Raw genomic sequence first — 12,467 nt, forward strand, 5'->3', positions numbered from 1 at the left:
TGGCAGGCTTGGCTTTGGCCAGCGGTGGGTCCGTCTTGCAGCCAGCTGGCATTGGCTCCATTGGACATGGGGGAAGCTTCTGGCATCTTCTCACAGAAACCACCCCTGTAGCCCTCCCTTTCCCACTACCAAAACCTTGCCATGCAAACCCACTACATTGCCTTATGGCAATACATGGGTGCTCACGACTCCTCAGCAAGGGTGCCATGGGCAAGAACACCCCACAGACTTGCCAGTGGGTCAGGAATACCATGGCCCCTGGGGTAGGGGAGCAGCTCCTGGGGACTGGCTCCCCTCAAGGCAGTGGGGTTTCCACTTCACCGTTCTCCTCCTTTCAGGCATCCAGTACTGAGCGTACATAGGCAAGATTTCAGAGGAAATTAAGGTAACTCACCAGACAGAGGGAGCAAAACATCATTTACAGAGGAATGGGAGGGGAGAGGGCAGGGGCAAAAGTCTCACGTGTTTTATCTCTGGGCAGGATTCCTAACCTTCAGCCACTTCCCTCCCCCCTCCCCTTACTGAGAAAAAATTCAGATGCAGGCAAAAGGATTTTGGCAAATAAGATAGAGAAGCACATCTTTTGAGTTTAAGTCCTAAGGAAGAGTAGGAAGGGAATTTATTATGGCAATATGCATGGAGGCTAAGAGAAATGGTCATTTTCACTAGAATAAAACAAATCCAGGGTGCTGGGCTAGCAAAAAGTCTGCAAGGCAGATGCTGTGCACATTCCAGAATATAGTCCCAGGCTATAATAAGGAGTAAGAAACAGAAGACCTACAGGGCAAAAGTAAAAATCCAAACCAGATACTTAGTTATATATTTTATTTTAAAAACAGGAAACAACCACATTAATAAGCATATAAAACCCATCCGAAATACTCACAATGCTGTTACAGAAAAAGAAAATAAGAAAGAGATACCATGTGAGAAAGACCTACACATTTCTGTCCAAGCCAACACACATCTCTGATGCAAAGTACAGAATGCTCTTATGCACAGCTGTAGGGGGCATTTCCTAACATATTCCTAACAAATATCATGTCTGGAAGTGCTGAAGAGTCAAAGGAAGGGCACAGAAATCCATATAAAATGAACCAAAATATGAAAGTTGGGGAAGAAGTGGTAATACTTCTAAGAATAAACATTTGGCATGAAAGCCTGATAGAAAGCTAAGGAAAACTGGATGCAATAGGATTGCCTTGTGCAAAGCTAGGGTATTTAAAATGAAGTCACAAGTAGTATTTCACAACAGCAAGTTTCACTGATATTTGCAACTGTTTCTCATTAGGGAAGGTAGAGAAATGTCATCACAAGTTACTGAAAATGCCAGATACACAGCCCCAGAATATACATCGATGGGAACTTCTCTGACCTGCTCTGAAACAGTATGCTATCAAAAAAGCTTGGGCTATCCATGCTACGACGATTTTGCTGCCATTCCTGCCTTTGAGCCTTTAGTCCTTTTACCTACCTTGGAATCTGTGGGCCTGTTCCTCTTCTAGGATATCCAGTGATGGACTCCAGCATTAGTTTGCAGGTAGACCTGAGTTCTATCAAGTCCAAAAACACAGATCAGATCTTAAGAGTAGTTTAAGTTGGACCTACCTCTGTGTGACCTTTAGATAGCTTGTGCAGATCTGGACAGACATGGGCCTGGAGTCTCCCTCAACAGAGTGCTGCAGTCAGTGAAGCAAACTCCCACCCCTTGATTGCAAGTGTATCGTATGTGCTACTTTCTGCCTTCCTGAACTGCGCTAACCTGGCAGCAAGGGTAGGTGTATACACACTCCAGATTGCCTAGCAGTATGACAAGCAGGGATACTGACACTTACTGATGTACAATTAATGTCTGCCATATCCCTTTCAACAGAGGCACTACTACAGAGCTGTAACACATCTACACAGCGTGCCGCACACCGGTGAGCATCACAACAACATCATGCAGATCTTCCAGAGAGGACATAGTAGGCAAAAACATTTGGCCTGCAACCAAACAGTGGACTGAGCCCTACAGACCTTTCACACTGCTAAGCTAGCAAGTTCCAGTATCTCTGGTCTCTAGTCCTGCATCTCTACCTTTATGATCTTACACACACCATAACTGACCATGCCCGTTTCCAGAAGGGTTATGCTACATGCCTCTTAATATTTATAAGAATTGCTAAGAAAATAGTTTTGGAAAAATAATTTTGAATCTCACACACCTTTAAGTAACAATCTGCAAACTTTCAGACTTCTGACCTCCTAGAATGCAGCAGAGAAGCAAAAAAAAAAACAAACAAAACCAAAACAAAGAGAAGACAGGTAAAGTTACTTTCTGGTTTACCATCACCACCCTCAATCATCCTATACAATGCTGAGCCGTGACTGAAAATAAACTAACAACACCCATTTGCTGCAATACCACACTTTCCAATCAACACCTGGGAACAGTATTTAAAATTGCCACCCATAAAATCCCAAACAACAGAGATTTTAGTGGAAAAACAGACATACCTCTTCTCACTAGTATGCAATTCTTTGAATTTCTTTCCAGAGGGCACAAATAACTTAAAGGGATGTGCATAATTGGGCCTGTTGTACCCATCATCCAAAATGCCCAATCTCCTGTTTCATATCACATTTCTCCTTTACAGTCTTATTGCACCTCAAGTCTACAGCATCTTTTGTTAAATTAGCTATTTCTCATAAACATCTTCAACTTTTTGTCTGTACATTTTTGTACACCATTAAAAAAATAAACATTTACAAAGTGACATACAAATAAATAAACTTAAGTAAAAGTATGCTTTCAGTCTGTCTATACAAAAAAATAAGACAGCAGGAAAAAATATGCATGTAACTTGGTCCCCTTTTTCCTGAGGCTGAAAAAAAGTGCACACTGGACAGGAAAAAGCAAGGAGATGGCTTTTTGGTAGGCTTCTTAAATTCCAGTGTAACACAGCAGACACTCACACAGGTAGACTCAAAAGGGCTGGGGACTTGTTTAGTGGGTCCCTTCAACTCACTACAAAAATAGTAATCAGATTCAAATACATAACCGTCAAATACATAGCTGTCACTGCGTGCCTAAGTATGTTAACCCCAAATAGCAATTATAGATGAGAAAAATCAAAAATATTGCCAACTCTTCTCTGTCACAAACATCAGGAGAACAGAGAAGATGAGATTACTTTTGCAAATGCCAGGTGCCTTCCAGTACTTGAAAATGTGATCACCCATATCAGATTTGCTTAATGCTGGTAAGCCTGGCAGAATGGGCGAGTATGTGGGTGCAAAGAAGAAAATAGCAGCAACTGGGGGGTGGGGGGAGTGAGAAATGTCCCAGTTCTCATGGTTTTCTTTGCTTATTCCTTTTTAATGAGTCTTTAAGCATGTAAGAGTCAAAGAAGTGGTGTTTCATGAATCTTAGGCAACGTCTTTGTCGGGCTGTATGCTGTTCAGCTCCACCATGGGGTTCTTCTCTACAGGCGATGTGGGGCTGGCTTCTGCTCGTCCTTCAAAGCCCCTGGAGATGTCTTCAAAAGTCCTGCCCTTGGTCTCTGGCACTTTGAAGAATGTGAAGACAAAGAAGATGACCAGGAAAACAAGGAAGATGAGGAAGACATAGGAGCCACATAGTCTCTGCAGGGAGGACAAAAGCAGGAGGTTTTGAGAAGCTCATAAACCTAAATGCAAGGTCATTTGCTGTTGACAGGTCAAAATTCTAACACCTTCCTCCAACAATGCCTTACTGACTTTTTCTCAACACAGCATTATTTTTTTAAATTGAAATCGGGCTCCTGTGGGTGATCAAAATTGATGCTTTTACAGGGAAATCCTTAATGCACTACTTAAGATAGCTCTTCCTACTATTTGTAAGCTCCAAGCAGTTGAGACAACAGAATATAAGATGAGTGACAACACTCAGCCTTCGGTAACAATCAGAACACAGTATCAGGAGCCTCTGGAAGACTGACCAGACTGCTCAAAGCAGGGACAACTTCAAGGAGAGATTAGGTTGTTTAGGGTCATACAGTCATGTTTTGAAGTCTCCGAGGATGGAGACTCTACAACCACTCTGGATACCTATTCCAATGCTGCAGCACTCTCAGTGCTTTGCAAACTGGATCCTTACCTCTGCATAAGGGAAGAGCATTCCCACCAAGAAATTAGAGGTCCAGTTGGAACAACCAGCCACTGCCATGGCTGCAGGCCGTGGGCCCTGACTGAAGAGCTCTGCCACAATGAACCACGGGATAGGGCCAGGGCCAATCTCAAAGAGAGCCACAAAGCCGAAAGTGGCAACAATGCTGATGTATCTGATCCACTCCACAACATCCTGCAAGGGAACAAAACACGATCAGCTGCAGTTTGAGGCAAACCTGGCACTGCACAATGCCATCTCCAGTGTCACAGCTTTCCCAGCTGCACTGTGAATACTGTGGCACTGTTTCCATATTTAGGACTCTCCACTGCACACTCTACTCTAGCCCCAGCAGTACCTGCCTACAGGGCAGAATCACAGGGCAAGGCAGATGTATAGTCCTGTAGGTCGCCTGCTGGGTTTCAGGGTGGACAGGAACACCAATTACTCACCTTCAGAGCTAAAGCAACAGTCATAAGAACAGCGCACACAGCCATGCCACCCAAACCAATTAAATGGAGGGTCCTGCGCCCCGCACGCTCCACCAGGAACAGCTAGAAACATGACAGGAGAGAAAAATATCCATGACTTCAGCAACAAAGCCAGAAGCGGCTCCCTTGCTCAGTGTGCCCTGCACCTCTTTCTTTTATCTGCCTGTAGCTCTCTGTGCCAGTGGTGATCTCAGTGCAGGTGCCCAGGCTGCTCCATTCTAGGCCCAAGTTTTTCCTCTGTAGTTCTCACTACTGCCTTCTCTCATCATTCTTTTTCCCCCTGCACTCCTTTCCCCCCCCCCACTTTCTTCTAAAAGCGTAACACCCCTACCCCTTTCTCCCCTCCTCTCCTCCCACAATCCTTTCAATGCACTCTTTGCTCTTGAAGGCCATTGCCTAGTCCAATACTTTGCCACAACGTGACTGAAGACAAGTAGCCAGATCTCCCACAAAAGCCTGGGCAGACAAGTTACCTCTCACCATAAGGCCCTGTTCCACTTACCGAAATAACAGTGAAGACTGTGTTTACCACACCAGCTCCAATAGTGGCATAGACAGGCTGTGTGATACCAGCTCTTTCAAAAATCCCTGTAGAGTAATAGAATACCTGGGAAGAGAAGCAAAAGTTAGACACCATCACAACTCCAGCATTTGAAAGCATGTACCTTATTCTCTGCCTAATGGCTTGCAAGCCCAACAGGGAGTTTCTAAGAAGCACTCAACAGTATAGAACAGCATCCTTCTGGTCAAGGTTCATTCACTTTATGCAAGACTGCAATGCCTTGCCAGGGCATGCAGGGGGAAAATTGAAAGCAAATATAATCTCCACATTCCATTTTAGCAATCTCTGCAATATCACAAAAGTAACCCTCAGTCAAGGTACATGACAACGTGCTTCTGGAAGCACAGTTCTCTCAACATTAGTGGCAAGTGCAAGCATAGCCAGAGATAATAAGGGAGGCTCAGCACACGGAACAGGAAAGGAACTCACAGCATTGATGCCTGAGAGCTGTTGGGAGAGCTGCAGCATGATGGCAATGGTAATGGCTTGACGGTAGTTTGGAGAACGGAAGAGCTCTGGCACAGTTGCTTTCTTTTCCTGAGACATTTTAGCACTCTCTTCTTTCATCTCCAAGATGTCCTGAGACACATCTTGTGTACCACGGAGCTTCTGAAGAACTGGAGGAAAGAATCAAAAAATGCCAGGTATAATAGACCCACAGCCAGTAGGTTCTGCCCTGCCTCCCCTGCTGCCCTGCTGTTTCAGGGAGGGCACACTGGGAACACTGGGCCACCACCTGCCAGTATTTGGGCCTGCTACACAGGAAAGACTGAACCTCTTTCTCAGCCTTGTGCTGTGATCAGCAAGGAAACCAGGCCCAGTTCTTGCTCATGTTGCTTGAGCTCCACACTATTTTTTTTTTTTCTCCGTACACACACTTGCCAGAGCTGACTCCAGCCCTCTGCGGTAGCAAAGGGAAACGCCCTCCAAGCTCCTTGTTAATTGTCAGCCTGTTTCCCACCTTTCAGGAGGAGCTGACAGAGCTCCAGCAGCTGGCCCTGCTACATCCCACCAGGCCAGGCACCACCACTCCTCCTGTCTTAACCCCACCTGGAGTCTCTGTTGGGATGCCAGGTTTCCCACACTTCCTGGCACTGATGCAACCTCAAGGATGGCGGGCCAGGATGGTAGGCCTGGTGCCCTCTGGGAGTCACACCCCGATCCACCACAGGCTCCAGGCTCAGTCCTGGCCTCCCACTCAAGTTCAGCGCAGGCTGGGAGCCAGAATCCAGCCCTGCCCCTTCAGGGATGAGTTCTTACCTGCTTGTGCTTTCTCTTCCTCCATCTTGTTGATCAATAGGAAACGGGGGCTCTCAGGGCAGAAAAGAAGAGCCACACACTGCAGGATTGCTGGGAGGACCGTAAACCCCAGAAGCAGTGGCCAAAGTTCTTCAGTCCCCATGATTGCTTCCAGGCCAAAGACCTACACAAAGAATTGGAGAGAAAGAATGATTTTAACACTCCAATCCCTCACCCCCACATCAGGCAGGATGACAGGCCCACATACCGCACCCGACAGCGAGTGTGGCCCCCCCTTGCCCCTCCCCTGCCCTCCTTTCCCCCCGAGGGCAGGATCAGGTTGTGTCAAGCCTACCTGGGCCACCAGGATGCCCACAACAATTCCCAGCTGGTTGAGGGTGCCAAAGGCTCCACGGAGGCTGGTGGGTGAGACCTCACTGATGTACATGGGCACAAAGCCAGTGCAGAGACCACAGAAGAGGCCAATAATGAAGCGGCCAATAATCAGCATCTCCACTGCCTTTGCCAGCTTGGAGAAGGCCATGAGAGTGCCACCAGCAAAGGCCAAGATGTTCACCAGTAGCATGGAGTTCCTCCTGCCAGGGTGAACATGTGAAGACTGAGCTTAAACCGGCAAAACAGTGGGAAGTTTACTGCAAGAGGGGTAAAAATACTCATGATACCCATGATGCCCCACCTCAGGGGTGTGAGGAAAACACGGTAATTCCCCTTCAGCTCCCACCTTGGCCCACAACCCTTTCCTTTTGCAGCCCACACAATTCTTGCTGCCACCTTCTCCTTTCCTCTCACCTGTGCCCTCTTCCTCCCAACACTCCCCTGTCCATAGGAAAAATTCCCTCATGACTTGGATCCCTCTTCCCAACTTACCTGCCAAATCTGTTGACAAACAGGCTGACTGAGAAGGAGCCAATCATACCTCCTACTGAGAAGATGGCCACAGAAAGGGACCACAGAGAGGTGAGGAGCTCTGGAGAGACAACATCCCCAGTCCGTTCTGATAGGGTTCTGTTGAAGAATCTCTGGATTATCTGCAGGAGGAATCAGGTAGGGACATAGTTACAGTCAAGTGAGAGGCATTCTGAACTGGAGAGAGGGGAGATGACTTTTGAGGTCTTCTTTCTGTTTTCATGGAGGCAAGAAGCAAGGGCAGACCCTAAAAATTGAGTAGGCAGCAACAAGTCATGCAAGGGGAAGACAAGGGTGCAGAAAGAGGAACTTTCATTGTTCATGAACAGTGGACAGGTAGCAGTATGATGAGGGAGAAATTGCTTCACTGAATGTGGAGGGGTAGGCCAGTGTTTATTAAGGAACAGGCTTATCTTCTGCATGTTTATGGATGTGAGTCACTGGTGCTGCTTGGGAGGGGGTGTGAGACAACTGGAAGCAAAAGAGAGCAAGAAAATGCGACCAGAGAATGGAAAGGAACATTTCTGCTGACAACACCACAACTCTGGCAGCAGGGATGGGCTTTCTGGGATGGAAACAGTTTAAGAGACACAGAAAGTTTCAGAGGTAAGCCTGAAAATGGCAGCATCATGCAAAACAGTCCTTAGTTGTCTCATGGGGACGTGACAGGGCTGTGTTGCCGATTTCCAAGGCATCCTCTTTGATGAGGGAATTTCTGCAAAGGTTGAAGAGGACATGGCCTCAGAGTATGTGCCCCCAGCAGATGGCAGCAGGACATTAGCTAGGGAGGACACACACCCCCACCCCCGATGATGTGACATCTATTCCCGGACACAGGATGGATGTGGTATTGGTGACTCAGTTCCTGAGAGAGAGAGAGGAACCATCTTATAGTTACAAGAAAACCACACATTCGTTTTCTTCATCTCTTCTTTCTTAGGCTACAGTCATGAGATTATTGGTCAGAATGCCCAAGTCACAGTCCTTTCAGAAGCACTGAATCTACACTTAATACAAGGAATGAATAAACAAATAAAGAAGCCTGAGATGGTCCCAGAGACAAACTAAACTAGAGCAACTGTAATCCCTGCCAGCCCTCAACTGTTTTCTGCACACTGCACTCTACATTCCTTCTGCCATGGCTGGTTTATTCTGACTCAAAACTGAAGTGGCTCACATTCCTCCACGCACCAGATATAGACCTACCAGGAAACGGCAGATGGAGCCCTGTCCCCTCTTACTCCTAATTATGAGAATTAACCTCTCTGGTCACTCTCTCTCCTCCCCAAAACTTTGCCCTTCGTGTCCCACTGTTGTAGTTGAGGGGGGAGTTGTATGTCTTCTTAACATCATAAACGATAACCAAGTTATTAGCTGCTTGGGACGCAGCTCCTCTTTTCCACACCTTTTTTTTCCCCACCAGCCCCTCACTCCTACTGTCTCCACAAGTCATTCATCCTTCCTCTCACCTTCTCAGGAGCATTGATGACACCAGTGTTGTACCCGAACTGGAGAGATCCAATGGCAGCAATGGAAACAGCATAGATAAGAGGTACTGTGATTTTCTGTGGAAAGAAAGAAAAAAAAAAATGTGTTGTTATTCATGCTTTCTTTACAACCTATTTCTCTTCAGCATAAACAGGAGCTGCAGCTCATAGGTGCCATGCACAAGTGCACCAACAGCAGGGAATGCACTCCTGTCCAGCAAAGGTGGGTATCAGTAACAAGAAACCCTGGGAAGGGAGATGCAACTGTACAGCAGGGAAGTTCTGTGACTAGAAATAGGAGGGCCGGTCAGGACCTCTCCTTTATTATCTCCTGACCTTCATCAACTATTCTCAGCTCATTAGTAATGAATACACTGGCTGCATTAGTGGCTGTTATTTTGGGTTGATCTGCTTTACAGAGAAGCTTTTGCTGATCTCTGGCATGTCATGAAACAAGGGTCTAACTCTTCTCCATGCCAGCTGACAAGTTCCCATAAATTGAGTCACAGATCTGCCCACAAGCTATACTGGCAATCACTCCCGATAGTTAAAACCCGCACTCTTCAGCAACAGGTCTGCTTTTCTCAGGCTAGAGCTTCCCAACCCTGCCCCAGGGCACCTGGCACAGCAGCCTGCCTCACAGAGGTAGCAGCAGTGCTGCCAACCTTCCTGCTTATTTTTCTTGAAGCAGAGACAATAGTTGGCATTTTAAATGAAGCAGGGTCCCTGGAATTTGAGTATGTTAATCGCTATTTATTAAAATAAAATAAAAACTGCTCAGCCCTCTGAGCCTGAGGAAGCTTGATGGTCCAACCTCAGAAGTCTCGGACTGAGAATTTAAGTGTCGGTGAAAAGCATCTGACATTTTCTACATCTTTAAAGCTTGTGACATTTAAGCCAGCTCTGTGCTAGGAAGGCATGGGGGAGCAGGTGATTTGGGAGTTGGCACGATGAGGAAAGACCATGTTTCTGTCTCAGGAGGAACTGGAAGCTTTTCCAAAATTATTAACAGTTCCTTTTCCAAGGCTTTCCAATTATTGTCCTAAGGCTCACAGAGGAGGGAAGAGTACTCCGTGGGGCCTACTGTCACAGCTCTTCCAACCTCTCACTTTCCAGCTCAGCTCCAGGAGCAGTGGCTCCTAAGGCTGCCCAAAATTTTTGACAATAACCTGCCAACACTCACACCACCTTTACCAATCTTTCAAGTCAAGCACTGCTGCTTCTGGCCTGCACAACCCTCACACAGCCACCAGTTAGGCCCCAGTAAACAGCAACTGGGGGAAATGACTCAGGGGGCATGGCTACCCCCACCTACATCATGTGAACGTTTCAGGCTGGGCTCTCTTCCTGCTGAGGTTAGTGATGGAGTGGAGGGGACAAAGAGGACAGGGTCTTTTCCTTGCAGGGGGCAAATGTCTCCCGAGGTAGCACTCACACCCAAACACACCCTAGGCCTTCTTCATCCTGCCATCATGTGACCACTCCCCTCATTTTTGTCACAGGGAAATTTGGCGGAGAACCACAAGGACACACCTCTTTCAAGGCACCCACATGCCTGTAAAAGTGCATTAAGACATCTAAGCACTTTTAGGGCTCCAGGCCAGGTCACCCCTAGTCAGCAGCTATAGCAAAGCTGAGGACAAAACCCAGCTCTCCACGTTTTCAACGCAGTGACTCAACACAAGAGCATCTTTCCCATCAGGGCTCTGCTTTGTCATGGCTTGCAGTGATCACAGCTGGCCTTTTTCTTCTGGGGTGCAGCAGCAGCCCCCTACCTACATGGGACATAAGCTACCAAGAGGTTAGTTATTCTGCCCTCTTTCACGCTCCCTTCTCCTGGCTGTGGCCTGCTATTCATCCCTTACCAAGCCTCCTGCCACCTAGACATCACATAGCCTTGACCCATCCCCTCCACCAAGCCAGACTGTGATCTAATGTATGGATCATTTGTTACTGCTGGAAGTGTTTCACTTCCCAGAAGTCAAACAGGGAACTCAGAAATAGTTCGGCGACACCCATCCTACCCAAAGGCTCAAGGCTGAGGTCTATACACCGGCAATGAATTCAAACCACCTCCCCCCCCCTCCGACCACAGGCATCAGCAACGTTCATTATCCAGGAGCCGCTTCTCGCCAGCCCCCCCCCCCCCCCTTGTACTTCACTACTAAAACCTCAGAGTAGTCCAACTTGTTGAACGCAGCTACAACAGCCCCCCAGCCCTCCCCTGAGTGACCTTGAGCAGATGCTCTCCTTTGCTGCATCCTCTCATACCACCTGCATCTCCCATCAATACGGGCAGCGTGGGCCCCGGGCTTCTGCTGCTCCTTGTTGTAACTGCAATCCTGGCACCCTGCGCCGGGTCCAGCTGGGTAGGTGCTGCCTCCCCTTCCCTCACGCCTGCCTGCCTTGCTGCCCTGCTACACTCGGGCACATGCAGTCATCCGCGCCCTCCACGAGTGCACGCCTCACTCGTAGCTGCAGATGGAACTACGATACCGCCAAACATTCCGTCCCTGGCTCTCCGAAGTGAGAAAGGGGAAAGGCGGTTTTGCTTTTCTTCTGACATTTAAAAGCGCCTTTAATATAAACCACATCACCAGCACCACCACAAAAAAAAAAACGCCTTTAAGAGGAATCTTCTTTTCAGCATCACAAACCCCGGGACAAACAAGCGCTGCCCTGCCAGCAAAATAAACCTGGCGATCAATATCATGAAGTACGGACACAGCATCATGTGGAGCATCAGGCCACGCGCACGAAAGCAAATCAATCTCGCCATCTGCAACACCCCCCGCCCCCGAGCCCCCGCAGCGGCCTGCCGGCACCGCCGCCGCATCCATGGTCACGACGGCCCACAGGCACCCGGAGGCAGCGATCCGTCGCGACCACCCGCCAGCCACGACCCCCCGCCCCTCCACCGAAGCGCCCGGAGACCCGAGCGGCGGGCATCCGAGCGGCGGCTGCCCGCCGGCGAGCACCCTGCATCGGCCGCAGCGTTGCCGGCGGCGGGTGGTGGGGGAAGAAGGAAGGAGAAAGCCGCGCTCCCCCCCTACCTTTTTGGTATCCATCGTGGCCTAAGCGACCGGCCGCTACCGCTCCCCGGCTAACGGAACGCGGCGAGGAGGCGGCTACGCACCCGCCCCCAGCTCCACACGAACCCGCACCCTCCGCCCGCCGCGGCCGGGCTTTTATGGCCTCTGTTAGAGGGGAGGGACCGGGGCGGAGCTCCGCAGCATCCCGTAATTACAGCGGAGGAAAAAAAAACCCCAACAACAAAACACAAAAAAAAAAAAAAAAAAAACCCAAAAAAACCCACCCCAAACCCAACCAAAACAAAGCAGGTCGAGTTCACGCCGTTTGTGACTTAAAACCGACACCAGCGCCTTCCGGCGCCGTGCGTGCCGGGCTGCCGGGCCGCCATGGAGCCGGCCGGGGGCGGCGGGCGGAGCGCGGGGGAGAGGTTCGCCCGCCGCGGTGCTGCCGCCCAGCTGTTCGTTAATGGCGGGTCGTGGCGGTTTGCACTAAAGGAGCTGTGGCGTAAAGCGGGTTTTAATCCCTAGGAAAACGGGCAGGCCGGTGGTGGTGGGCGCGGGCAGGAGCCTGAAGACAAATGCTGTATGTGCTCTGTGGCC

The 12,467-nt window shown here is 48.9% G+C and overlaps 1 protein-coding gene across 1 annotated transcript; it reads right to left on the bottom strand.

Annotated features, from left to right (window-relative positions):
- Positions 1 to 810: 810 nt before the first annotated feature.
- Positions 811 to 12,023, bottom strand: LOC130150280 (solute carrier family 2, facilitated glucose transporter member 3). The gene is made up of 10 exons (XM_056341040.1): positions 11,889 to 12,023; positions 8,818 to 8,913; positions 7,310 to 7,470; positions 6,777 to 7,017; positions 6,443 to 6,605; positions 5,612 to 5,799; positions 5,123 to 5,227; positions 4,582 to 4,683; positions 4,121 to 4,324; positions 811 to 3,627 (listed from the first exon to the last, which is right to left on the bottom strand). The coding sequence occupies exons 1-10, from the start codon at positions 11,901 to 11,903 to the stop codon at positions 3,412 to 3,414; spliced, it is 1,491 nt and encodes a 496-aa protein (XP_056197015.1). The 5' UTR covers positions 11,904 to 12,023; the 3' UTR covers positions 811 to 3,411.
- Between the last annotated feature and the right edge of the window lie 444 nt (positions 12,024 to 12,467).

This window comes from Falco biarmicus, chromosome 5 (assembly GCF_023638135.1).
Source record: "Falco biarmicus isolate bFalBia1 chromosome 5, bFalBia1.pri, whole genome shotgun sequence".
In the NCBI taxonomy this organism is placed as follows: Eukaryota; Metazoa; Chordata; class Aves; order Falconiformes; family Falconidae; genus Falco; species Falco biarmicus.

What these genes read in the sequence shown, in the direction of transcription:
- LOC130150280 (XM_056341040.1), bottom strand. An exon ending in TTTGTCAACAGATTTGGCAG is followed by an intron (nt 7,018 to 7,309) that starts GTAAGTTGGGAA and finishes TCACCCTGGCAG; the next exon opens with GAGGAACTCCATGCTACTGG. An exon ending in TGGGCATCCTGGTGGCCCAG is followed by an intron (nt 6,606 to 6,776) that starts GTAGGCTTGACA and finishes TTCTTTGTGTAG; the next exon opens with GTCTTTGGCCTGGAAGCAAT.